The sequence below is a fragment of the Tribolium castaneum genome, chromosome 3 (genome assembly GCF_031307605.1).
Source record: "Tribolium castaneum strain GA2 chromosome 3, icTriCast1.1, whole genome shotgun sequence".
Lineage (NCBI taxonomy): Eukaryota > Metazoa > Arthropoda > Insecta > Coleoptera > Tenebrionidae > Tribolium > Tribolium castaneum.
Genome location: NC_087396.1, coordinates 21,286,892 through 21,310,583, shown reverse-complemented (window position 1 = coordinate 21,310,583; position 23,692 = coordinate 21,286,892). Strand labels below are relative to the sequence as shown.

General features: G+C 39.0%; 9 protein-coding genes and 1 long non-coding RNA gene across 11 annotated transcripts in view; 6 read left to right on the top strand and 4 right to left on the bottom strand.

Moving 5' to 3' along the window:
- Nucleotides 1-23,426, bottom strand: part of Ptp36E (Protein tyrosine phosphatase 36E) — a 61,766-nt gene extending 38,340 nt beyond the window's left edge. Inside the window, exon 1 of the mRNA XM_064355423.1 lies at nucleotides 23,329-23,426. The gene's annotated coding sequence lies outside the window, so the exon portion shown is untranslated. The remainder of the gene's footprint in view (nucleotides 1-23,328) is intronic.
- Nucleotides 135-7,230, top strand: LOC662092 (ankyrin repeat and LEM domain-containing protein 1). The gene is made up of 5 exons (XM_008197209.3): nucleotides 135-276; nucleotides 1,730-2,133; nucleotides 2,965-3,523; nucleotides 3,583-3,806; nucleotides 6,416-7,230. The coding sequence occupies exons 1-5, from the start codon at nucleotides 194-196 to the stop codon at nucleotides 7,045-7,047; spliced, it is 1,902 nt and encodes a 633-aa protein (XP_008195431.1). The 5' UTR covers nucleotides 135-193; the 3' UTR covers nucleotides 7,048-7,230.
- On the bottom strand, nucleotides 211-1,755 carry LOC135265587 (uncharacterized). Its single transcript, XR_010333307.1, has 2 exons — nucleotides 318-1,755; nucleotides 211-264 (listed from the first exon to the last, which is right to left on the bottom strand). It is a non-coding gene; the product is annotated as an uncharacterized LOC135265587 (long non-coding RNA).
- LOC662129 (alpha-N-acetylgalactosaminidase) lies at nucleotides 8,071-9,783 on the top strand. The gene is made up of 6 exons (XM_008197211.3): nucleotides 8,071-8,304; nucleotides 8,352-8,787; nucleotides 8,840-9,001; nucleotides 9,166-9,363; nucleotides 9,416-9,562; nucleotides 9,617-9,783. Exons 1-6 carry the CDS (start codon nucleotides 8,147-8,149, stop codon nucleotides 9,728-9,730), a joined length of 1,215 nt encoding a protein of 404 aa, XP_008195433.1. The 5' UTR covers nucleotides 8,071-8,146; the 3' UTR covers nucleotides 9,731-9,783.
- On the top strand, nucleotides 10,174-12,405 carry LOC662163 (alpha-N-acetylgalactosaminidase). 2 transcript variants are annotated; one of them, XM_968280.4, is made up of 8 exons: nucleotides 10,174-10,291; nucleotides 10,679-10,832; nucleotides 10,879-11,317; nucleotides 11,366-11,527; nucleotides 11,710-11,907; nucleotides 11,952-12,116; nucleotides 12,165-12,237; nucleotides 12,286-12,405. In XM_968280.4, the coding sequence occupies exons 2-8, from the start codon at nucleotides 10,684-10,686 to the stop codon at nucleotides 12,321-12,323; spliced, it is 1,224 nt and encodes a 407-aa protein (XP_973373.1). In that variant the 5' UTR covers nucleotides 10,174-10,291; nucleotides 10,679-10,683; the 3' UTR covers nucleotides 12,324-12,405. The 2 variants fall into 2 exon arrangements, with proteins under 2 accessions (XP_973373.1, XP_008195432.1); XM_008197210.3 differs by having other exon boundaries at nucleotides 10,879-11,527.
- On the top strand, nucleotides 12,542-14,925 carry LOC662197 (alpha-N-acetylgalactosaminidase). The gene is made up of 7 exons (XM_968311.5): nucleotides 12,542-12,818; nucleotides 12,857-13,031; nucleotides 13,084-13,353; nucleotides 13,422-13,781; nucleotides 13,828-13,995; nucleotides 14,100-14,169; nucleotides 14,843-14,925. Exons 1-7 carry the CDS (start codon nucleotides 12,670-12,672, stop codon nucleotides 14,884-14,886), a joined length of 1,236 nt encoding a protein of 411 aa, XP_973404.1. The 5' UTR covers nucleotides 12,542-12,669; the 3' UTR covers nucleotides 14,887-14,925.
- Hmgs (HMG Coenzyme A synthase) lies at nucleotides 15,109-16,929 on the bottom strand. The gene has a single exon (XM_968344.5). The coding sequence runs from the start codon at nucleotides 16,746-16,748 to the stop codon at nucleotides 15,357-15,359; it is 1,392 nt and encodes a 463-aa protein (XP_973437.1). The 5' UTR covers nucleotides 16,749-16,929; the 3' UTR covers nucleotides 15,109-15,356.
- LOC662268 (uncharacterized protein) lies at nucleotides 17,096-19,645 on the top strand. Its single transcript, XM_968379.5, has 6 exons — nucleotides 17,096-17,280; nucleotides 17,327-17,933; nucleotides 17,980-18,136; nucleotides 18,186-18,537; nucleotides 18,589-18,674; nucleotides 18,721-19,645. Exons 1-6 carry the CDS (start codon nucleotides 17,172-17,174, stop codon nucleotides 19,552-19,554), a joined length of 2,145 nt encoding a protein of 714 aa, XP_973472.3. The 5' UTR covers nucleotides 17,096-17,171; the 3' UTR covers nucleotides 19,555-19,645.
- On the bottom strand, nucleotides 19,584-21,331 carry Srp54 (Splicing regulatory protein 54). Its single transcript, XM_968414.4, has one exon. The coding sequence runs from the start codon at nucleotides 21,223-21,225 to the stop codon at nucleotides 19,645-19,647; it is 1,581 nt and encodes a 526-aa protein (XP_973507.1). The 5' UTR covers nucleotides 21,226-21,331; the 3' UTR covers nucleotides 19,584-19,644.
- eIF3j (eukaryotic translation initiation factor 3 subunit j) lies at nucleotides 21,486-22,984 on the top strand. Its single transcript, XM_961862.5, has 6 exons — nucleotides 21,486-21,813; nucleotides 21,874-21,959; nucleotides 22,005-22,112; nucleotides 22,159-22,456; nucleotides 22,509-22,645; nucleotides 22,690-22,984. The coding sequence occupies exons 1-6, from the start codon at nucleotides 21,801-21,803 to the stop codon at nucleotides 22,738-22,740; spliced, it is 693 nt and encodes a 230-aa protein (XP_966955.1). The 5' UTR covers nucleotides 21,486-21,800; the 3' UTR covers nucleotides 22,741-22,984.
- Nucleotides 23,427-23,692: the final 266 nt, after the last annotated feature.

Here is a 23,692-nt window from a genome sequence, read left to right as displayed (position 1 = left end):
GCAACCCAAAACTAACCTACAAAAAATGTTTACTTTTTGAATCGTTAAAGAGCTTTATCGCTCGGATTTGTCGATAAATTCACGCGACTATACATAATTTCTCAGAGAATTTTCGAATTTGGTGCTACAAGTGTGTTTCTGTTTTTTCCTCTAATTGCAAGACAATCTTCTACTGGGGGTGGGTTATGTGAAAATGAACATATACAGAGGCAGGAGCATTAGCGAGATTTATTTGGCTTCACGACTCTACGACGCAATTGAAGACTGCGATTTGAGGTATATTTTCCATAAAAAAAATATAAAACTTTTCATCTCACCAGTATTTTAAATTTCGGTAAAAAACTCGTCAACTGTTTCTGTCATTGCATCATCAAATTTCACACTTTTATACGAAACTGAGCTACAAAATCCGAATTTTCTTCATTTTTCTTTAGAAATTGTCTTATTAGGGTTAACAAGTGGCAGCACTAATGACAAGTCAAATGTCTAATTCCTGAGCACACTTTGTGTTTGGTGACGCATTCACAAAATGATTTTTTCGACAAAATTCAAAAAATTTTGAAATGTTTATTAGAATCTCATTTCTAACTGTAGTTTTTTCAATTTACAAAAATCGCCGAAAATGTAACAAATGTAATTTCGTCAATGCACACTGAAAAATGTGCCCAGAAAAAATCACCACTCTGTATACCTGCTGTTTTGGCTGAAAAACACAGAACTTGATTAAAAAAACAGTTTTTCTTTATTTCTGACAAAAAAAACTTTTGAAGCAAATGACAGATAAAAAAAATTTAAAACCAAGGCACTCTACAATTTATTATTCTTATTAAAATTTTCGCAAAATAAATTTTTTCTTGTAAAAAATTTTTTTCCAAATTACAAATATGGTAAAGAAGACATTTAGTGCCGTTTTCAGTAATTCCAATTAATTTTTTAATTTTTTTAGCGCAAAAATTTCAAACGTCAAATGAAGTGTCAAAAAAATGTCCCTCTGGTTTTTCGTTTGATATGACGACAAAAACGCAACTTCTTGCCTATTTTATGCAAAAATAATAATTTCGGGCCCAAAACCCGGCACCTTTTGCGAGTTTGGGTGATAATTTTCGCTCCTAATCGCAAAAAGCGCGGAATTAGCACGAAACGAGTCGCTGATGTCCTGCAATGTCTTCATTTTCTCCGAAAATGTAAACATGGCGTTATCTGAAAAGATAGAAGCAGGCGCCTCTTACGCAACAAGCTAGACTTCAAGAAGTCCAAAATTGCCAATTTCATCATATTTTTTCGAAAATCGCAAAGGTGACTAGACTCCGGTTCAGTCAAGGTCACGTGTGATAATTTCGTCTGCCGTGAAAGTCACAGCATAGTACTATAAACTGCGATAATGCTATAAATAGCACTTAATGGTTAAAATTATCTCTCTTTTGATGCAACCTCAAAGCGACATAAACCGCTTTTTTGTGAATAATTTTGTGTGGCCAAATAAAAATAGCCGTCCGTGAAATGTGTTGTTTGAAGCAACTCAAAGTGCAATTTTTACGTCACTGGAGACAATAAAATCTTGTATGTAGCCCATTTGCTTATCACGAGTCGGTCGTTATCGCTTTTGAGACGCCAACTGCGACAGTTCTTGCGCATTTGAACGAGTTTTTTCCCGAAATCCTAGTTATAGTAAATAAAGTAGTGAATCGCAGGAAGCGATAACTCATCTGAGGTCATTTGATTTTTCCAGTTCGGTGAAAACCCTCTTATCGCGAGGCGCTGATCCCAATTTGATTCTCCCCAAAGTTCGAATTTCCCCCCTTCACCTAATCATCGGAAACGATTCCGTGGAGTTCGCAGTGACTGTCGTCACTCTTCTACTTCAAAACGGGGGAAACCCCAATAATCAAGCCGATGATGGCTTAACACCGATTCACATCGCCGCCGCTTGGGGGCGCTATGACATCCTCAAGCTCCTTCTGGATTGCGGGGGAGACCCCGAAATCAGGGACACCAACAACAAGACTGCTTTTCATTACGCCCTAGAAGAGGGCTTCGTCAAATGCTACAATTTGCTCAAGCTTTATGTGGCTGATAAGGCCGACGTTTTGTTTAAGGAGAAAGAAGACTGCAAGAATTACGATTTTAAATTGGGTAAGATAAGAAATGCTGATTTTCAAATCAAGTCGTAATTTTTTTTACTTGAGTTATTCTATTTTGGGGTTTATGGCGCGATAAGACTTGAATTAATTGAACTATGATAAAAATGAGTAGAGTTGCTGGAGCCTTGCAAAAATTCGTAATAATTAAGAGTCTCAATTTTGTGCCATGTAGTTTAGTATCGAGTTATTATGGCATAATTAATTTACACTATTTCTCTTAATTATTTTTTTACGTACAATTTTCAAAGAAATCGTCTTTCGAGGCTCATTTTTTATTTTATTTATTTTAAATAAAATAGATTATTTATTTTAATAAATTTTTTTATCAGTCAAAAAAACTCATTTTTTCTTTTTCATATAAGTTATTATATCACTCATGAATTAACAAAGAAATAAATTATTTAGGCAATACGGTTATAATTAAACAGATTTTTGACAAATGAAATGTCAAAATTCTAGGCCCACTATGTCCGTTCATGTTGACAGATTTCATTGTCATTTTCATTTCCGCTTGTTTTTTCGATAAGCCACAGCTATCTACATTTGATAAATTTAGTGGACCGTTACCAACCCATAAGCAAAAAAAAAATAAGAAAAAAATTAATTTTTGATTTTTTTGAGTTATTTGTTACAAAAAAATGTATTAAAAAATTACAGTTTGTAGTACAAATTAATTAATTCTAAAAATAGCAAGCTCGTAAACAATGCAACAAAAGACAAACACTGATTACACAACCGCGTCTAAATTTAACCAAGTTGTGTTCTTCAATAAATCAAAGTTTATTGTTTGTTTTCTTGATTGTTGTTATTTTTTCCTCGTCAGATAAGATAGTGGTAGACAATGGTAGTACAATCGGCGAATACGAAATCATCAATGAGTCCAAAACCGACAGTATTAGTAAAAATTCGCCCAAATTGGACGAACTGCCCCAGTCCAACTCAAACGAGTACATCATCAACTGGTTCAACAGCCACGTCCAAACCTCCCCCACCGCCACCGCCCACACAGCCGGAAGCACCTCCGGCTTCGACGACACCGATTCGTTCAAAGAATCGGACGAGGAGCGATACACTCACTTAAACAACCACAATGTCTGTTTCCGCAAGGTTTACCGCAAAAGATCGCCGAAAAAAATCAAAATCAAGGAAATCAGCGGGCTCACAGGCCTGGACTCCACCAGTGACTACGCCACGTGCACGTCCGGGGCTTCCCCCGATGCTCTCGAACGCAACATTTTTGATTTTCCGGATGAGACCAAGTCGGAAGGGGTCAGCAGCTCGGATTTGAGTTTTGTGAGCGTTTCGGAGGTTTACAAGTATGTGGATGAGGCCGAAGGGATTGTTTTGTACGAGAGGAGGTTTTTGAAGACGCCCACAGTCAGGTGCGATTATTGGTTGATTCTTATCAGGCGATAAATGCAATGGGTGATTTGCGTTACAGTGAGGGCAGTGTCAAGTCGTTTGTTTCCTCGAGGGATTCACTCCCGGAAACAATTGATTTCGAGGATTATGATCCTGAGACTATCAGGAGGGAACTGACGAGTTTGGGGTACAATCCGGGGCCGATTACGGTCTCGACAAGGAGGGTTTATTTGAAGAAGTTGAAGCAGTTGAAGAAAGTACAGCCGGTGGTCAAGACGGTGGAGAAAAAGGCGGAACCTAGAGGTATGTAAATTGCTCGGTTTTCTAATTTCGAAATTTTATGTAACAAAAGTGCCAATTTGTCCCCAGTTTGCCCACTGATAAGATAAGGCATGCAAATTAATTGATTAGATTATGGTTTTTGACAAGTGGCCTGTTCAATGCTGTAACGAAATAAGTCCAATTTTAGTTATTAAAAAATGTCCTGCAACGCAAAAACGTCGTCACTACTTTTAAGGCTCTAGACCCTCTGGGAGCTGGCGCATACGTTTTACGTGTAAACTGTTTTCACTGTTTTTAGCCGCAAATTTAGACTTGAAGAGTTTCTTGACATTTGCAGTGTTTCTTTATAAGTAAATGTAGGTCGAAGAGTCATTTTTGATTGAAATAAATGCCTAGATATTTTTTTATTAAATAAAATGTCTGTTAATGAAGTTGATACGAATTTTTGATAACGGTGCATTGTATTGAGAATTTAAAAAAACCATTTTATAGGAAATTTAAAAATACAGACTTGAGATATTTTAGATTTTTGTTAACTGTTCTTAATTGTTAGATATAAAGCAAAAAATAAATTGTAAGTAGGCAACTTTTAATGCATCCTTCTTCGAATGCGTAGCTAACTGGAAGAAGATTTATGACGGGTTTAGGACGCACCGCTGGAGATAACCACCATTGGGGTGACCCTCAAGATAATAATTTTATTGCATTTGTTCAAGACAGAGAAATGTATCGGCACAAATAGGAATTTTAGCGATTTCTCTAATAGTGGTATAAAATTAAAGCACATGATTTCGGAATTAATTTTTTTAACAAAATAATTAGGTACCTATAGATTTGCTTTATGTTTTTTTTGTAGACACTGCTATCAACGTATCTTATGAGATTTTGAAATACGAGTAATCACGCTCGCTATTTTTTTGAATACTTTTAACAATAAAATTATTCCTGTTTTAAAAAAAATATAAAAAAAGATGATTAAAACTTTGGTTGTACTTAGCTTCGTTCTGCACAGGTTTTGTGATAGAACTACTGAGCTCCCTCACCACGACAAGGTGTCAACCCTCTGAGGAAGTTTTTTTTTACTTTTATTGTTCAAATTAAAAATTATAATTTTTATTAAAATGCTTATCATCATATTATGTATTTATGTAAAAATCTCTAAAACTAAACTTGAAATATTATTTACAAATCCTTTTTTATTATGCTGCGTAATGGTAAATTGCGACTATGTCTTGAATCAATTATTTTTGGTAACATGGCATTCATATAAAAATTTTCAAGACAATCTATCATTCTTCCGTTCCAATATTTACTATCGTCTTTCTCAATAATACAATATTTAAATTTTTACAACAATGTATTTTTCAGAATTTATTACCTGGATAAAATTATCAGACGAAAAAGCGGGTTTATAGAAGTTTTCATCATTTTAATGAGATATTCCTAGTAACTTTTTTAAAGTTAAACTGTTTTCTGAAAGAACAATAATGTTTCACCAATTAATTTTTTTATTTTATATTTTTTCAATGCAAGTGATCCAATTAGAAATGCACATGACACATAATATAGCGAACAGAATTCGGTTAATTAAAACATAAAACCCAATAAATAAATGGTGTAATGGTGTATTATTTTTTACAAAACTATGCTAGTATTTTATTATTCTTTACTATCAAATTTTTTTAACAAAATAAAAAACGTATTTTTCACTGTATGTTGCTTGAATCTCTGAAATAAGAGAAACTATCGTGGGCGATAGTGGAATTCAGTTTGTTTACATTTTTTGCATTTTATGAGAAGGGACAAGACACCCCGAGGCGAAGGTCGGATGCCTATCCGATGATTGACAGCTGTCACTGAAAACAGGTCTAAAAAAAGTATGCAACTTGTAGTACACCAATTCTCAACAATCGCTTTAGTACCCTGAAGCCTTAAGAATTTTTTTCATGGAATTTTGAACTTTAATGAACGATTTATTTAGAAAAATTATATTGACATGCGGTTTTATGGATTTTTTAAAGCGCTGTTTTTCGATATACGATTAGTTAATTAAAAAATTTCTTGAAATTACTAAGCAAAAAAGTCGCAACTACAAAAAAAACATTTATTATCGAAATATGAACACTTGAAACTAGGTATTAACGTAATAAATTAACTAAGAAGCAATAAAAAAACACCCAATGTTTATAAATATAGGAGTGTTTTTGGGGCAAATGGTCCCAAAAAAATTAAACGATGGTCCGGTAATACTTTTTGAAATGTTTTCAAGAATTTTTAATTTGAAAAAAGTTAGTTCACGTCCTAGTCCTAACAAAACCAAAGAAATAATTTTTTTTTAATCAATTAATCAAATTTTTCAGTTTTGGTCGTACTTTTTTACTTCTATCCGGCATTTTCGAATCACCCTGTAGTACTGAACACCCCAAATATCAGTCTCACTCCGCCGAAAAAATTGCACGTAACAATAATTGTAATTATTAGTAATATGTAATAATTATTATTTAAAATTTGGAAAAAAATGTGGTTATTTGTCATGTTGGCACAGTTTGACATTTGAATTTTTGTTATGTTACAATTTCGGCGCCTTTTCCACCCTAAACCTCGCTCAATTTTCCCGTTTTCTCTTCCAGTGTACTCCTCCGAGTTGGAGAAAACCCTGTGCAACCCCGACTGGTTGAAAAACATCTCGCTGTACAAAACCCTCGACGAGGCTTTCACCAAGCAGTTCTCCACGCCAGACCCTTCGAAAAAGTGGCGCGAGGGCACCAACAAGTCCTCCTTCACCTACCTCCTCCTGGACCCCCGAATCACCAACAACCTGCCGTTCAGGTCCGAGTCGCTCAAACCTAGGGAGGTTTGGGAGACGTTCCTGTCGTCGGTGTTTTACGTGGGGAAGGGAAAGAGGACACGGCCCTATGACCACCTCTACGACGCCGTCAATCTCTGGAATCGGGGACTGAGGAGCTCCGAGTGTCGCAAGTTGGACAAAATCCTGGATATTTGGAAGGATAATTGCGGGGTTGTGTGTTTGCACCTCTTCCAGAACAGTATCCCGGTGGAGGCGTACACGCGAGAGGCGGCGATTATTGACGCGATCAACATCGAGAATTTGTGTAATGTGAACAGGGGGAATTTTTACGGGGTGGCGGCGACCTGGGGGCAGAGGGATAAGGACAAGTTCGGGGTGTTTCTGCTCTACAAGGCCATGGTGATTTTTTTGAACGAAGGGGAGAGGCAGCTGTGTCCCGCGGATATTAACTAGGGTTCTGCAGTTTGTATTTACTTCACAGTATTAGGCGGACATTATTTGATGAAATTGTACACTGTTTTATTTATACGATTATGTCTATTCTATGAATAAAAAATAACTTGCTCAAATAATGCTAGTTTTATAATTAGATTTGTTAACATTCAAATATGGCAATAAACTTTTTACATTGATAAATTGGTTGTTTGTTTTCTTGTTATCTCACCCAATTATGCAATTAGCGGATTAGTAAACACAGTTTTCTCGAATTATTCAGTCGGAAGAAATTCGAGAAAAATTTTATCGCTTCAGATTACCTTCAGCGGTTCAAGAACGGTCGATGTTACTGTTTTGTGATCATTTTCCAAGGATATTTTTTTCCGAATTAAAAAAATAACATTAAAAAAATTATAAATCAAAAGGCCAAAATAAGGCAACTGGCTTTCCCAAACAAATTATTCTTTTTGATTGAATAGCCATCAAAAAATATTTAAGTAAAAACAAAATCCTTTCGGACAAATTAGGGCAATTTGAGCTATTCTTAGGCGATTTCGTTGTAAGCAGGAATAATTATGTAATAAAAGTGTAATAGTAATACAAACACAGTAATAAAAAAATACGACAGTATGATTTATTTATTTTAAAGCCAAAAACCGTTAAATATCAATTTCTTGGAGTGAAAATCATCATTTTCAGTCGAAATAAAGCTTTAATTTTAATGCCATCAGTATGAACTCATTCCCAAATAATCTCCACGCATGCCATCCCAAAAACGCCTTATACTAATTCCAAAAAAATTCAAGTAATTTAATTACAAATGGTTCCACTAACTCCACACTTTTATTATAATCTTAAATACTTCCAAATTCGAATAATTAAGACTAATGTCTGTCCAGAAAGCACTATGGTGTTCATAAAAATAGCATAAACCGAAATATTCACATTTTATGAATTCTTATCGAATAAATGAATTGTTATCGAATTAATTATAATCAAACGGTATTTCTCTACATTTTTCATTTCAAGAGCAATTTCAGATAACTTCATTAAGTAGGTACCTAATAAAAATTTCACACAATAGTTTGTGGAAGGTATTGTACTTGTGCTCGTTAAAATGTTAAAACTAATCACCGTAACGATTTTTGTGTGCCTCTTGTCTGCAACAAGTTGTCTTGACAATGGGCTAGCCCTTACCCCTCCAATGGGGTGGATGCACTGGGAGCGCTTCCGGTGCATCATCGACTGTGATAACTACCCCACTGACTGTATCAGGTAAACCCCCCAAAACTGATTTCCCTCAATAAAAATTCAAAAAAAAGTGAGAACCTGTTCATGGACATGGCCGACAAAATGGCCTCTGACGGTTATCTGGACGCTGGGTACGAGTACATAATCGTGGACGATTGCTGGTTGGCCATGGAAAGGGACAGCGAAGGGCGCCTCCAAGCCGACCCTGACCGATTTCCCTCCGGAATGAAATTCCTAGCCGACTACGTCCACGCCAAAGGGCTCAAATTCGGGATTTATGAGGACTACGGCACCCACACTTGTGGGGGATACCCCGGAAGTATCGACCATTTGGAACTGGACGCCCAAACGTTCGCTGATTGGGGCGTTGATTATTTGAAACTGGATGGGTGTTACGCAGAATTGGACGGTATGGAGGATGGATATGCTGAAATGGAGGCGTATCTCAACAAAACCCAACGTCCCATTGTCTTTTCGTGCAGTTTCCCGGCTTATAAAGGCCTCGATGTACAATATTATGAAAAAAATTCACTTGCAAAAAATATACAGGCCGTTTCAGGCGAATTATAGCGCGGCTGTTGAGCACTGCAATCTGTGGAGGAACTATGGGGATATTCAGGACTCTTGGGACAGTGTTGTTAAAATCACCAATTGGTTCTCATATTATCAAGACAAATTGTTGCCATATGCGGGCCCTGGACATTGGAACGACCCAGATATGGTAATTTGTGACCAAAGGCAACATTTAATTTTTTATCCTAGTTATAATAACTATAATAAGTTAACGAATATTTTAAAGTTTCCATTAAATTAAATGTCCATTTAGTTAAGGTGGCGTTAGCGGCCCTTAACCAATATTTTTTTTGACCCAGAACAATTTTTTAGTTAATTATTGGCAATTACGGGTTGAGTTATGACCAAAGCGTTGCCCAAATGACAATCTGGAGTGTGATGGCAGCCCCCTTGATCATGTCGGTTGATTTGAGGACGATCAAGCCTGAATTTAGGGATATTTTACTAAACAAAGACGCGATTGGAATTAATCAGGACGTTTTAGGGAAACCTGGAGTTGTAAAATACAATGTGAGAGTAATTTCTTTATTATTTTATTCACAATCACTATTTTATTTTTTAGAAAAATAAAATTAAAATTTGGGTTAAAGAGCTTGTTGACGGTTCGTATGCCATCGGTATCGCAAGTTTTCGAGTTGATGGCAAGCCTTATCAGATTGAAATTGTTTTGAAAGATTATGGTTTGGATAATGAGGGCTACTTGATAAATGTATGGTCTGTTATGTAATGGAATAATTCGAGAGTGTATTGTTTTTTTTTGCAGAATGTTTTTGAGGATGTTGAGCCGATTTCGGTTTCGGTTACCGAGCCGATCAAAGTTTTGATTAACCCAACGGGTGGTGTCCTGTGGAAACTTATCCCAGCGACAAAAGTGTAAAGTTGATACTATTAAAATGTTTTTTAAGTGTGTTAAATAAAAAATATATGGAATGACTTGTTTTATTTTCATCACTAAATTACGAAATATATTTGAAAAAAGTTGTTGAAATCTCTAAATGTTTTATTTTTCATTAAATAAACTGCCAAAAAAAGCTAGAAATATGTATATCAAGGCAACACCTGCATTTTAGATCACGTATTGGTTTCTAAAAAAAACATTTTTAATAAATTGCTAAAAAGTCTCCTAGATAACACAAAAAAGTATATTATTTTTCATGCTTCTGTAGATTTTCTTTCAAATTTGGTAAAATCGCCTAACTTTTTTTCCATCATTATTTATTTTGTAGCAATTGAATTTCACACTCTACACAAGAGCATTGACGTAGAAACAAAAGATTCGTCTAAACAAACAAAACGATTGAAGATGCAATCATAACGCTATCAAAAAATCTTTTTGTTATTGATAAACTGAAGTAATCTTCAAATTTGTGTCACAATTGACAAAATTCAAGTGTAGTTGAGGTGACTTTCCGAAAGTTTGGTAATAAGTGTTCAAACTGTAAGTAAAATCTACCGTATGTGCTAAAAAAATTATCCCCAAGAAAGCTATGACTTTGTTACTTTACATTTAATTTACATTGACAAAAGCATTTATCAGAGCGTTCTTGAGAAGATATGTAATATTATATAATAAAAAAACTATAAAAGTTAATGTCAAGCATACTTTTTGCATCAAAATTTTCAAAATATTTTATATATTCTCACAGGTTTATAGTGTCTTTTCTACGCATTATGGTACATTTTTTTTAAGTTTTTTAGTTTAACAGACTGTCTTAAAATCGTCTGAAAACTTCATTTTATATTAAACTGTATATCAAACATCTTTATTAAATTAAAAACCTGGCGAACGAAAAATCACTAAAAATGGTGGATGCGCCGGTTTCAGACAAAATGTTTCTCTTCTTCGTCCTCTCCCTATGCACCCTTTCCGCCCACGCCCTTGACAACGGTTTGGCCCTAACCCCGCCCATGGGTTGGCTGCACTGGGAGCGTTTTCGGTGCGAAACCGACTGCCGCCAATTCCCCTTCGACTGTATTAGGTACACCAACACAAAAAATTCCACCAAAAAAAAAATACACTTTTAGTGAGAATTTATTTAAAGCAATGGCCGACAAAATGGCCTCTGATGGTTATTTGGACGCCGGCTACGAATACGTTATTATGGATGATTGTTGGTTGGCTATGGACAGGGACAGTGAAGGGCGTCTCCAAGCCGACCCTGACCGATTTCCCTCGGGAATCAAGGCTTTGGCCGACTATGTCCATGCCAAAGGGCTCAAATTCGGGATTTATGAGGATTACGGGACTAAGACTTGTGCCGGATATCCGGGAAGTCTGGATCATTTGGAAATTGATGCAAAGACTTTTGCGGAATGGGGAGTGGATTATTTGAAAATGGACGGATGTAACGTCACTCCGGATGAAGCAATGGAGGCTGGGCATTTAGAAATGGCGCGATATTTGAATGAAACAGGGCGCGAGATTGTGTTCTCATGCGAGTTTCCCTTATATCGTGGCGATAAAGTGATTAACTCAATTATGAAGTTCGACAAAAAATTGATTGTTTTCCAGGCCAATTACAGCGTGGCAATTGAGGCTTGCAACCTTTGGCGGAACTATAACGATATTGAGGACTCCTGGGTCAGTGTTACCAACATTGTCAACCATTATAAGAAAAATCAGGATAAGTATGTGGCGGTTGCAGGGCCGGGGCATTGGAACGACCCAGATATGGTAAAAAATAATTTTTTCTACACCAGATGTTGAACTACTTCTTTATCAACTCTTTCGAGTAGATAAAATAGCACTTTGATTGCCAGAGTAGATAAAAACAATAATGTTTTTCTCTTAAACTTTGAGTCCTGCTATAAAAAAATGTTTATCTACTCGTCTTGGCAAAACTGAGCAAATTTTAGTTGATTATCGGCAATTTTGGGCTAAGTCTGGACCAGAGCAAGGCCCAAATGACCATATGGGCCATATGGGCGGCCCCTCTGATCATGTCGGTGGACCTGAGGACCATCAAGCCCGAATTTAAGGAAATTCTCCTCAACAAACACGCGATTAAGATCAATCAAGACCCTTTGGGCATCCAAGGACACTTGCAAACAACGGTGATTTTTTCCAATTTTTAGTAAAATAAACCAATGATTTTTAGATAAATGATGTTGATGTTTGGCTGAAACCAATTTCGCCAAATGTTGGTGGTGAATTTTCATACGCTGTGGGATTTGTCAGTAATAGGGATGACGGATATCCTTATAGAATTGAATTCACCCTTAGGGATTTTGGGCTGAATAATACGGCAGGATATGTGCTTACGGTAAAAAAAAATTGGGTTTTAGCAATTTTTTGAAGTAGTTGTCAACAGGATGCGTTCGTTTCTGACGAAACAACTGTAGTAAAAAATACGGACAAGCTCGAAGTTTTTGTTAATCCCTCAGGTACGTACTTAATTTTTTTTTCAGTGACGAATAAATGTTCCATTTCAGGAGCTGTTCTCTGGCATTTGGTTGCTAATGAAGCGTAGAGAGTACAATAACAAATTATCAACTTGTTAGTGAACAACTTTGGCTTGTTGATCGATATAATAAATAAAAGTTTAAAAAACTGTTTTTCATTAATTTTTCCAACGTGTAACCCGACACCGGAATGTTCCCAACACCCATCAGACGATAAAATAGTTGAAATAATTGTAGTGGCAATTTACGGACGCATGAAATAACCGATAAGCCCCGATTTGTCACCACATGAATTCAAATCAGTTGAAACAATTCCATTTAAAATTCAAATACGCGATCTTCAAACCCACACATTTTCTAGTTTATTGAACTCCTTGTGGCGATTTTTCGATCAGTATCGTGCCAAACATTGCCATGTTTGGTCTCCTTCTAATCGTCGTATTTTGCTCAAGGGCCTTAGCCCTAGACAACGGCCTGGCCCGCACCCCGCCCATGGGCTGGATGCACTGGCAGAGGTTCCGGTGTCTGGTCGACTGTGACGCCTACCCCGACGAGTGCATCAGGTAAGTACCCCAAAAATCGGGTATTTACCCCAATTTAGCGAAAAATTGTTCAAAACGATGGCCGACAAAATGGCCTCAGAGGGGTACCTGGCGGCCGGCTACGAGTACCTCATCATCGACGACTGCTGGATGGCCAAAAATAGGGACGCACAGGGCCGGCTCCAGCCCAACGCGACCCGGTTTCCGAGCGGGATTAAGGCCCTGTCCGACTATGTAAAATTCTCTTAACTCCAATAACAAATTAATAAAAAAATAATGGGTTCAGGTGCACAGTAAGGGCCTCAAATTCGGAATTTACTCCGACTATGGGACCAAGACCTGTGCTGGGTACCCAGGCAGTCACGGCCACCTCGAAACCGACGCCCAGACCTTCGCGGAATGGGGCGTCGATTACCTGAAACTTGATGGTTGTTACGCCGATTTGGACGACCTTGAACCTGGGTACATCCAGATGGGCAAGTTTTTGAACCAAACCGGACGACCCATCGTCTACTCCTGCAGCTGGCCGGCCTACCAGGAGCCAAAAGGAGTAAAAGTAGGCAACTAAGCACACACATTATGTATTGCTGGTTGCCTACATGTATTCAATTTATTATTTTTAAGCCGAATTACACAGCTTTGCGGGAAACTTGCAATTTATGGCGCAATTGGGACGATATTGACGACACTTGGTCCAATGTCACCAGCATTTTGAAGTGGTTTAGTACGAATCAGGACCGGATCGCCGAATTTTCGGGCCCGGGGCACTGGAACGACCCTGATATGCTCATAATTGGCAATTTCGGGCTCAGTTATGAGCAAAGTAAGGCCCAAATGGCTTTGTGGGCCATTTTGGCGGCACCCTTGATTATGTCGGTCGATTTGAGGACGATTGAGCCGAAATTTCGCGATGTTTTGTTACACCAGGAAGTGATAAAAATCAATCAGGATGCTTTAGGGATCCAAGGGCGTTTAATAACCACTGTATTTGTCGTTTTTATTGTAATTTAATTTAACTGAGCGCTTCCAGATTAACAAAATTGATATTTGGACGAAACCGATTTTGCCGAAAGGAGATAAAGGGGCGCTTTCGTACGCTATCGGTTTTTTGAGTAACCGAGTGGATGGTTATCCCTACAGATTGAACGTGACTTTAGCCCAGTTGGGCATAAATCAGTCCGAAAATTACAAAATTCAGGTATTTTCGGGTCGTCTTTTGCATAGATAACTTGATAAGCCGTGACAATAATAGAGTTCATCTGATAATAGGGGTCAAATGTTAACTAATTGAAATTTTTGCAGGACGTTTTTGACCCCATGTCCGTAGAGGTGACCCAAAGCGAGAAAATTTTCGTGAGGGTGAAACCCACAGGTGAGTGGTATTAGAAGAAAGTCGCTTCAAATATTAAAATAGAAAGTAAAACCGACGATTAGAAAGCCAGCCTCGGTGCGAAGAATACGCGGATTGTTTTCATTTTTTTAACTTTCGCTATTATCGAACGACACGAGTTTGTTCGCAAAAGTGATTCAAATGGACAATTTACGCAATTGATTCAAAACGTGTAATTACTTTGCTTAAATTACAACTGTTACACGGTTTCAAGAAATTGAAAAAATGCACTCAACTATGTAAACATTGGCTATTTTCAAACCCTTGGATAAATAAATTTGAGTTTGAAGACCGCCTCAGTCTCCGAATAAATTCCTATTAGTTTAACAGAAAAACGCGATGTGGGATGATTCACGATATTGCAAAGTGATAGATAGAATCTAGTTTAAGCGAGATTGGATTAAAATTTCCGCTTCGCTTTCTCAGATATTTAATAACACTCTCGGCTAAAATTTCTAATCTTTTCTAACGAAAAAACCGGTCGAAATGTTAAATTAACAGCGTCTCAAATAATTTTGAATAAATTCTTTAATTTTCAAGCCCGATTTCACCTCAACCTTGTCTCATTCCGAGCTTTTACTTCCGCTTTTCTGGGTCAAGTTCAATGAAAACCGTTGACTCGTTTCGAATAATAAAAATATTCAATTTGTTTCAGGTGTCGTCCTCCTCACAGCCACGCCCATCTCGGCCAAACAATAAAATGTAGCAAAACGAACAAATAAATATTTTTTTGCATTACATGGCATTTTTTTATTACTTTTGGTCGAAATAAGAGAGGTCGATAAACTTTGACTTTACTGTTTGTTCCGTATTGCTGTCACGAATCGTACAAGCACGACAGCAATTCGTAACTGATATTAGCACTGACCGAGTTTTTGTAACCGCTCTAGTTGTGATGAATGGTAAAATAAAACACAAGAGTTTGTCTACAAGTTTAATAAAATCCAACAATACCATAGATCGTAAATAAATATCAACAAAAGCTTGTCACTTATCCACCGGTAATAAATAAATATTTGAATAAATAACAAATAGAGAAAAATTACTCCTTACACGATATTGTATCTAAAAAGTGATTGCCTTGACCGGGCCCCCTATTCGCTAACCTGCAGGACATCCTATCTAGAGGCACTTGGATTATTTGAGCTCGTTTACTTAACTCTAAAATACTAAACGTGTCCATTGGCTGCAACTGGAATCCTTTCGTAGAACCGCCGATGCAATTCGTCAATTTTCGCCAAATAATACGTCCCAGGGAAAAAATTGTCGACTGCACCTGCAGGCTCATAGGGGGCTTTGTGACAATTCTTCTCCCTTAGTTCGAGATAAGCTTCGAATTTTTCGGGTGCCACTTTGTGTCTTTGCGCCAACAGTGGCTTGATTAGCTGCACATTTTTGACTAGTTTAGCCAGGGGGGAATTTTCATTGCTGTCTTTCGTCACTGTGATTGAGAACAGGGAGGCTGCAAGCCCCGAACCGTAGGAAAATAACCCGATTTTGCAACCGGCCAATTCCGAGACAGTTTTATTTAATAAAAGGGAGACAAGCCCCCCGTATAGTGACGGTGTGTACATGTTACCAACTTGACTTGCGATGAGCAACGAAGGCTTGGTTTTTGCCTCGAAAGTGTCTTTCGTGAAGTTGAGGAAAGCCTTCTCGACGTCACGATCGAAATAACTCTCGGATAATTTAACCGAATTGAAATTTTCCAAACCTGGGAATTTAACTGTGCGCTGATTGGGCGCACTTGTGAGAAAATCGTTCAAAGCAAGCCTAGCTAGAGACTTTTGGACCAGTTTACAATACGGCGAGTGGAACAAAACGGCATCAAAACACCCCAAATCAAATGCAGAATTGTTCTTTTTCGAATAATTCTTGCCATAGAGTTGGTAACAATTATCCAAAGCACTCAAGTAGCACTGAATCGATAATTTACCATCGACAGTGGGATATTCGGAGGTCAAGTCTGGCTTGTAAAAATCATACGCGTGCTTGACGTACGTCGCACGCACCCCTCTGTCGAAGACAAGGGGGGCGTTGGGCCCCACTAGCATGGCCACGGCCCCGGCGCCCCCCGTGGGCCTGGCAGAGCCTTTGGCATAGACGGCGATATCGCCGCAGACGACCAGGGCGTAGCGCCCGTTCCAGGCCGAGGACTCGACCCACGAAATGGCGTTGAAGAGGGCTGCCGTGCCCCCGTAGCAGGCATTGGTCGTGTCGATGCCTTCAATGTCGGTGACTCCATGGGGCTCGAACAGTTGCATCAGCACTGTTTTGACGCTCTTGGACTTGTCGATGATGGTCTCGGTGCCCACCTCCAGGCGCCCTATGGCCGAGTAATCAACGGAGTACTTCTCCAAAAGGCGCTTCACCACCGTGAGGCAGAGAGAGTTGATGTCTTCGCGGTCTGTGCAAAAGCCCATCTTCTGCTGGCCCAGTCCGATGGTGTATTTGCCGGCGGAGGCCCCGTCGAAGGTTTCGAGTTCCGTTTGGTCGACGTACTGCGAGGGGAAGTAGAGTTCTAGGGCATGGATGCCCACGTCTTGTGGCCACGAACCCATCACGATTTGACACACTTGCACTTGGTTACGCCACCGAAGAGAGTCTGAGTGCGGACTGAGGTGGATTCGGCACCTCACACCATTCCAATTATAACTTACACCCTACTCTTTGAGTTAACCTCAATTTCGGATTTTTGAACGGTGACAGATGCGCAACGAAACCTAAGCGCTAACAACCCAACGACCACAAACCCCAAATTCATTACAAAGCCACGAAATAATCAATTTAGTCACACCGGACTGTTCCACAACAAATACTATTGCTAATTTTAAGTCACAAGAGCACATATAATTAAATTAGAATTAATTTGAACAAGTATAAGATAATGCAGGCATTAGACCAGAAGCGCATTGGTACAAAAGTGCCAAACTCGTGTGACATATAACCACACTTTAGGTGGCACTCAAATTGGCCCAAAAAAAATGTCCAAAATATTCGATAACGACTCGGATTCCGACCCTGAATTAAAAACAGACAACGAGTACGCCAAAAACTACGACAAGTGGCGAAAAAAAGAGGAATTAAACAGGCGTAAGCACCCAGACTTGTCCAACCCCAAATGTCACGTTTCTTTCAGTAAAAACGAAATATGGTGAGGAGTTACTGGACGAGGAGTCGTCCAGTTCGTCCTCAGATGATGAAGAAGGCGTCGAACTGACGGACGAAGTCGAGAAACAATTTTTCAAAACCTTGTCATGCCTCAAAAATAAAGATCCGAGGATCTATGACGAAAACGTGCGTTTCTTTGACGAAACTCCCATAAATCAGCCGAAAACAAGCAAGAAGAGTAAAAAAGACAAGCCCCTGTTTGTTAACGACTATGAGCGAGAGCTGATTTTGAAGAAAAACGGTGAATTAAGTGACGATGAATCAGGGGAAGGACCGCCACGTTCGCCAACTTATATCGAAGAACAGAATAAGCTCAAGGAGAGTTTTAAGAAGGCTTTGAATCGTATTAGTGAGAGTGATGATGAAGATTGGGGCGGGGTGCTTAAAGTTAGACAGAAAACCGAAGAAGAGAAGAAGAAGGAGGAAGCTGATTATTTTGAGTGGTTGGCTGGGCAAAAGGAAGAAATTGATGATAAAGAAGTTGCAAATGAGTTGGAGCCGTTGAAGAATTACTGGAATAAGCCTGATTTGGATGAAGGCGAGAAGTTTTTGAGGGACTACATTTTGCAAAAAAAGTAAACTTCATTATTGAGCGAAGTAATCCTGAATTGTGTTTTGTAGATTTTTGAGTAAAGAAGATGAGGATTATATTCCAACGTATGAGGAAATTGTCCACGATTCTGATAAAGACTTGTCTGAAGATGAAGAAGCAATTGAAAAACAGGAGGAATTTGAACATAAATATAACTTTAGGTTTGAAGAACCCGACCAGGAATTTGTAAGTTAATGGTTTTGTATTATTTTTTGATCAGTTTTGGTTGTTTTAGATTAAGCGGTACCCAAGAACCATGGAACATTCCTTGAGGAAAACAGACGATAAAAGAAAAGTCAAACGACAAGAGACTAAAGAACGGAAGAAGAAGGAAAAAGAACAAAAAATGCAAGAAATGAAGAAACTTCAAGAGCTGAAACGGAGGGAGATTGAGGAAAAGATACAAAAACTGAAAGAGATTACCGGAAACAATGACATGGAATTTAAAGATGAAGACTTGGAAGGCGATTTTGATCCTGAAGCGCATGACAAGCGGATGCAAAATTTGTTTAATGATGAGTTTTATCAAGGACCGGAAGGTGAACAAAAACCGGAATTTCCCGAACTTGACGAATTATTAGAAATTGGTAAGTAAATGCCGATCATTTTTTGGTTGTTTTATTAATAATTCTGTGAAGAAAATTGGGAGAAATGGAAAGGTGATGATGAACCACCTGGAGAAGAAACCGAATATGAGCCACATTGTGAAGATGAAGATTTTAATGTGAGTCTGAAATTTAGGAATTTTATTTTCTAACAATTTTGTACAGATGGATTGCGATTATGATCCGAAAGCCGCAACCAAGCAAGAATTAATCGAAAACAGCAAAGGTAGGAAAAAACGGAAACGCAAATCACTCTTTGCCAAAGCTGTAAGTCAGCCAAAACCCGTATTTGACCCGAACGATAAAACTTATGAGCAATATCTGGACGAATATTATAAATTTGATTGTGAGGATATTATTGGCGACGTTCCTTGTCGATTCAAATACAGAAAAGTGGTTCCTAATAGCTTTGGTTTGTCGATTGAGGAGATTTTAACAGCGAGTGATCGCGAATTAAATAAATGGTGTTCGCTCAAAAAAGCCATTCAGATTCGGCCAGATCACGTCGAAAAGTACGACCAAATCGCGTTTGAGAAAAAAGGAAAAAACTTGGAATTGAAGAAAAAGATTTTGCCCAGTTTATTTGCCAATGAAAATGACAAAGAAGAAAACAATGAAGTTGAAAATAAGAAGAAAAAGAAGGTGAAGAAAGTCAGGTGTGCGAAAACAAATGATGCGGCAAAAATAAACGGTGATGCCAGCACGAATATTAAAAAGAAAAAGAAGAAGAAAAAGAAGATTGTGCAAAACAATAATGAAACAGACAGTAACAACAAACAAAAACTATCAAATAGTGAAACTGTTGTTTCGAATAAAAGTGCGACAAAGGATAAGTCAGATGGCAACAAAAAACGAAAATTATCAAGTGGTGAAGCTGTCCCGAATAAGAGGGTGAAAAAGAGTAAGAAACAAGAGGTAGAAATTACCGATGCCCGATTGTCCGCCTACGGGATTAATCCTAAGAAGTTTAAAAATAAATTAAGATATAAGAAAAATTGAACAAATAAATTGTTGAGGAAAAAAAAACATTTTAATACTTTATCCACATAATATATTTACGACACAAATGAAAAATACAACGTCAAAAATCTACGGTGAGTTGGAAATATCCATATTATCCGACTTTTCCGACCCCTTTTCATTCCCCTCAACCTCCCTCTCTTTCTCCTTGTCTCGTTCGGAATCGAACCCCTTCTCCTCTTCATCGTAATTCCTGGGCACCTTCTCCTTAGACCTCGACCTCTCCTTCTTCTTCTTCTCCTTCCTCCTATCCCTACTCTTTGACCTACTCCTCTTCTTGGCCTTTGGGGACGGCGACGGTGTCCTCCTCCTCCCTTTAGACCTCGACCTCCTCCTCTCCTTCTCCTTCCTCCTCTCCCGCGACCTCGACCTCCTATGACTACGACTGCGCGATCTCGACACCTTCTTTTCCCCACCCTCTATACTACTCTCCTTCTTATCTTTCTCTTTCTTATCCCTTTCCTTCGACTTCCTATCCCTCTCCTTTGACTTGCGATCCTTATCCCGTTTCCTATCTTTCGACCTATCCCGAGTCTTAGATTTGGCCCTTGGCCTACTGCGACCCTTCGATTTCGACCTTGACCGGCGTTCGCGCGACCTTGAACGCCTCGTACGTGAAACCGAACGTTTCCGAGAGCGAGACTTCGAGCGTTTACGCCGGTCACGTGATCGTGAACGGCGTGAACGTGACGTTGAACGGCGACGACGTGAACGTGAACCACGCGAGAGTGACCTTGAGCGTGAGCGGCGTCTACGCCCTCTAGATCTTGAGCGGGAACGTCGCGAGCTCCTTTTATCTTTAGTTAGCATTCCGATAACTGGCTCAATCGAGGCATTGATCATGTTTTGAGCCTCTTTAAAGCGAGACATTGCTTCTTCAATTTCCTTCTGAGCGGCTTCGTTACTTTTGGCTTGGGGCTTCATGATTGGTTGAGTGGCGTGAATGATTTCCAGCGGCTTGCCTTTGAACTCTTCACCGTTCATTTTCATGGCGTTCACGACGCTTGGCTGTTCCGTGAATTCGATCAAAATGTGCGTGGTGTTGTCGTTGGGGCACTCACACACTCTCAAATACTTCACTTCACCGGCTTGTGAAAAATACTGGATTATCTCATCTGTGGGTATGGCGGGGTCAATATTGACCACTTGGACCGTTCGACGAGTCTCCTCGACTTTGATCGAGTCGTATTTGGCCGGCAAAGGGGGATAGGGGGCGCAGCCATTGTCAGTCAAATGGGGGTCATTTGTGACAACAACGCGTTCCTCGCCTGTGCCTTGGAACGAATTGGAGACATGTGGGGGCAACTTTGGCTCGTTTACGTTAAACCCGGGGACAATGGTCCCGTTACGGGTCATCTCCAGAGCGTAGTACTCGTCGGGGATGTCCCCGTTGATCACAGGGATGACAATTAGGGCCCGGTCGATGAAAACAGTGTTTGTCATGTGTTGGGCTACACCTACCGTGCTGGAATCCACGAATTTAACGTAACAAATCCGGGACTGGACAGGACAGGAGACGTCTCGAATCGTGGGGTACAGGCGAATGTCTTCGATTTTACCCAAGTAGCCGAACAGCGTCTGCATCTGGTCCTTGGTGGCCTGGGGGGCTATGTTGGTCACCTGGACCACCTTAGTGTTACCCACGACCATTTTCACGCACTATTTTAACATTTTCCAACGAGTTTAAAAAACGTAAAACGACGCACATTGACAAGTCAAATGACAGCAAGTGTCGCCAACTATTGTTCAATGATGAAAAACGCGGTGAAAAAGCAATTTATGGCCAATCGTCCTAATTAAAACTTTTTATGACTGTCCCAAAAGGATAATTTCAAATTATTTAAAATCTTTGGCGTTAAATAGCCTGTAAAACTTGCACTTTGGTTGTAATTTGGTGCCTTAATTGTGTGCCGGTTGGCAGGCGTAGTTGGTTTCTGTCAAGGGTGAGATGGGTGTTCGAGGGCTATTTTCGCTCGTGAATTGTTCAACTTCGCCTGATTTCGCTGACTTTTCATCTTGCAAGAGACATAAAAAGCCGAAACGTATTGTTTGATACATCTACAAATCGGTGTACTTGTGGAAGCTTCGAGAAAAGATAGTGTTTGGTTTGGTGACACTTTGACAGTGTCATCTGGCGGTTTCTGGTGCAGTTGCACGTTATTCAGCACACGTGAATTTCGAGGTTGAGGTCGTTTTGTGCTAATTTCGGCCGTATTTTCGCCAATATGGAATCGTGGGGTAAAAATTTAGTCAATTCTTTCACTACTTGAGCGAAAATTTGACATGGGGCTGTTTCAGACGACGATAACTTCGAACCTCCATCTGTTACACCTGTGGTTGCGTCCAACAAATGGGAAGGCGAGGACGAAGACGACAACGTCAAGGTAAAATGAGTGAATTCCTGCCAAAAATTTACCATTTTCCTGCAGGAAAGCTGGGAGGATGAGGAGGAGGAGAAGGTGGAAGCGGCGCCTGCCGAGGAGGCCAAACCCAAGCCCAAGAAGCAGTCAATCGCTGACAAAATCGCAGAGAAAGAAGTGGGTATCGCAATAGTTGTGACAAATCTAATTTCTCCTTATTCAGAGAAAGAGGAAGGAAGAAATGGAGCGGAGGCTGAGGGAGCAACAGGAGGAGGAAATCTCCCCGGAGGAGAAGCTCAGGATGCAGAAGGAATCGGACTTGAAAATAGCGCTAGAAACGACGTTTGGGGGCGACACCAATAGCACAAACATTTCAGGTTTAGACGGACTCACGCTGCCAACTACTAAAGAAGAGTTTCAGGACTTTACAGACGCTCTCTCTAAGAAGCTCCAACCTCTAGCTAAAAGCACAGAGTATCCGGTGTTCACCGAAAACTTACTACGAAATCTGTGTGCCACTTGTACGTCTCTCGTTTTAATTTAAAACAGCGTTAATGATGAATGTTCTTGCAGTGTCCTCATTAGATATTAAGAAAATTAAAAATACGTTAGATAATTTATACCTAGAGAAACAAAAAATCGAGAAAGGCGAGAAATCGAAGAAAAACAAAGGCAAAGGCAAGGCTAAATTACGACTGGATGATGGAAATGTAAGTTGTGGTTTTACAAGTGTTTGGGTTAATTTTTTTTGCAGCCTTTGTCAGCGTATGTTAACGACTATGACGATTACGACGACTTTATGTAGCAGATTGCAGCGGTTTAGATAGGGTTTTAATTTTTAAATAAATATCTTCGATAAATATAAATATTGTTAAATTATACGGTATTTTTAAAAAGGTGTAGTGTAATGATCATGCAATATGGTTAATAATTTTTACTTTTTTTTCACCGTTTTGTGTTTTTCTATACTAATGTAACGAGTCATTATTAATTAATGAGTTGCTGGTTTTTGTTGCTACTGATATAGAAGTTGTATTTTAAGGCGATTATTGTATGGATTTGCATACAAGTTGTATTCAATGGATTTGATGCAATTATTGTTAATATCAATATAATTTTTCAAAAAAATGATTGCGTTTTATTTAAAAAAGAATCAAGTGTCTTAGACACAGAGTTGCCACACGCACGCAATTTAAATCCCGTCTACGCCGTTCTGACGTGTAATTATTACACATTTATGCTGAAATTTATTATAGAACAAGTGGACCCCGCTTCTATAAACTTTTTGAGACCATAATCTATTTTAATGTTGAATATTTAAGTACCGTTGTTGGTATTCCTGTCCGAGTTTCATCACAATATTTGTTGTAAAAATGGCAAAATTGGTGCTTACCTCCACGATGACACTATGTAAACACTGATTCATTAGACTTTTCCCGATTTTAAACACTTTTTAAAACTAAACACAAACACCATGTTAACTTTTTTGTCATAAAAAGCAAGCGTCTTTAGACTCAGGGCTGCCACCATGCCACACACACTTGATTAGAATCCCGCCTTTGTAATTACTCGAAATTCCACTAAAATTAATTACACAACAAACAAAAACTGTCTTGGGACACATTTAACATGACTTTAGTCATTTAATACGGATTTAAAATATTTAGTGACAATCTTTTGGTGTTCTAGTTAGTGGCGTGGCAGCACTGTCGCTCCGAAAATTCAAACTTGAGACAAGTGTGACAAAATCCCAATTT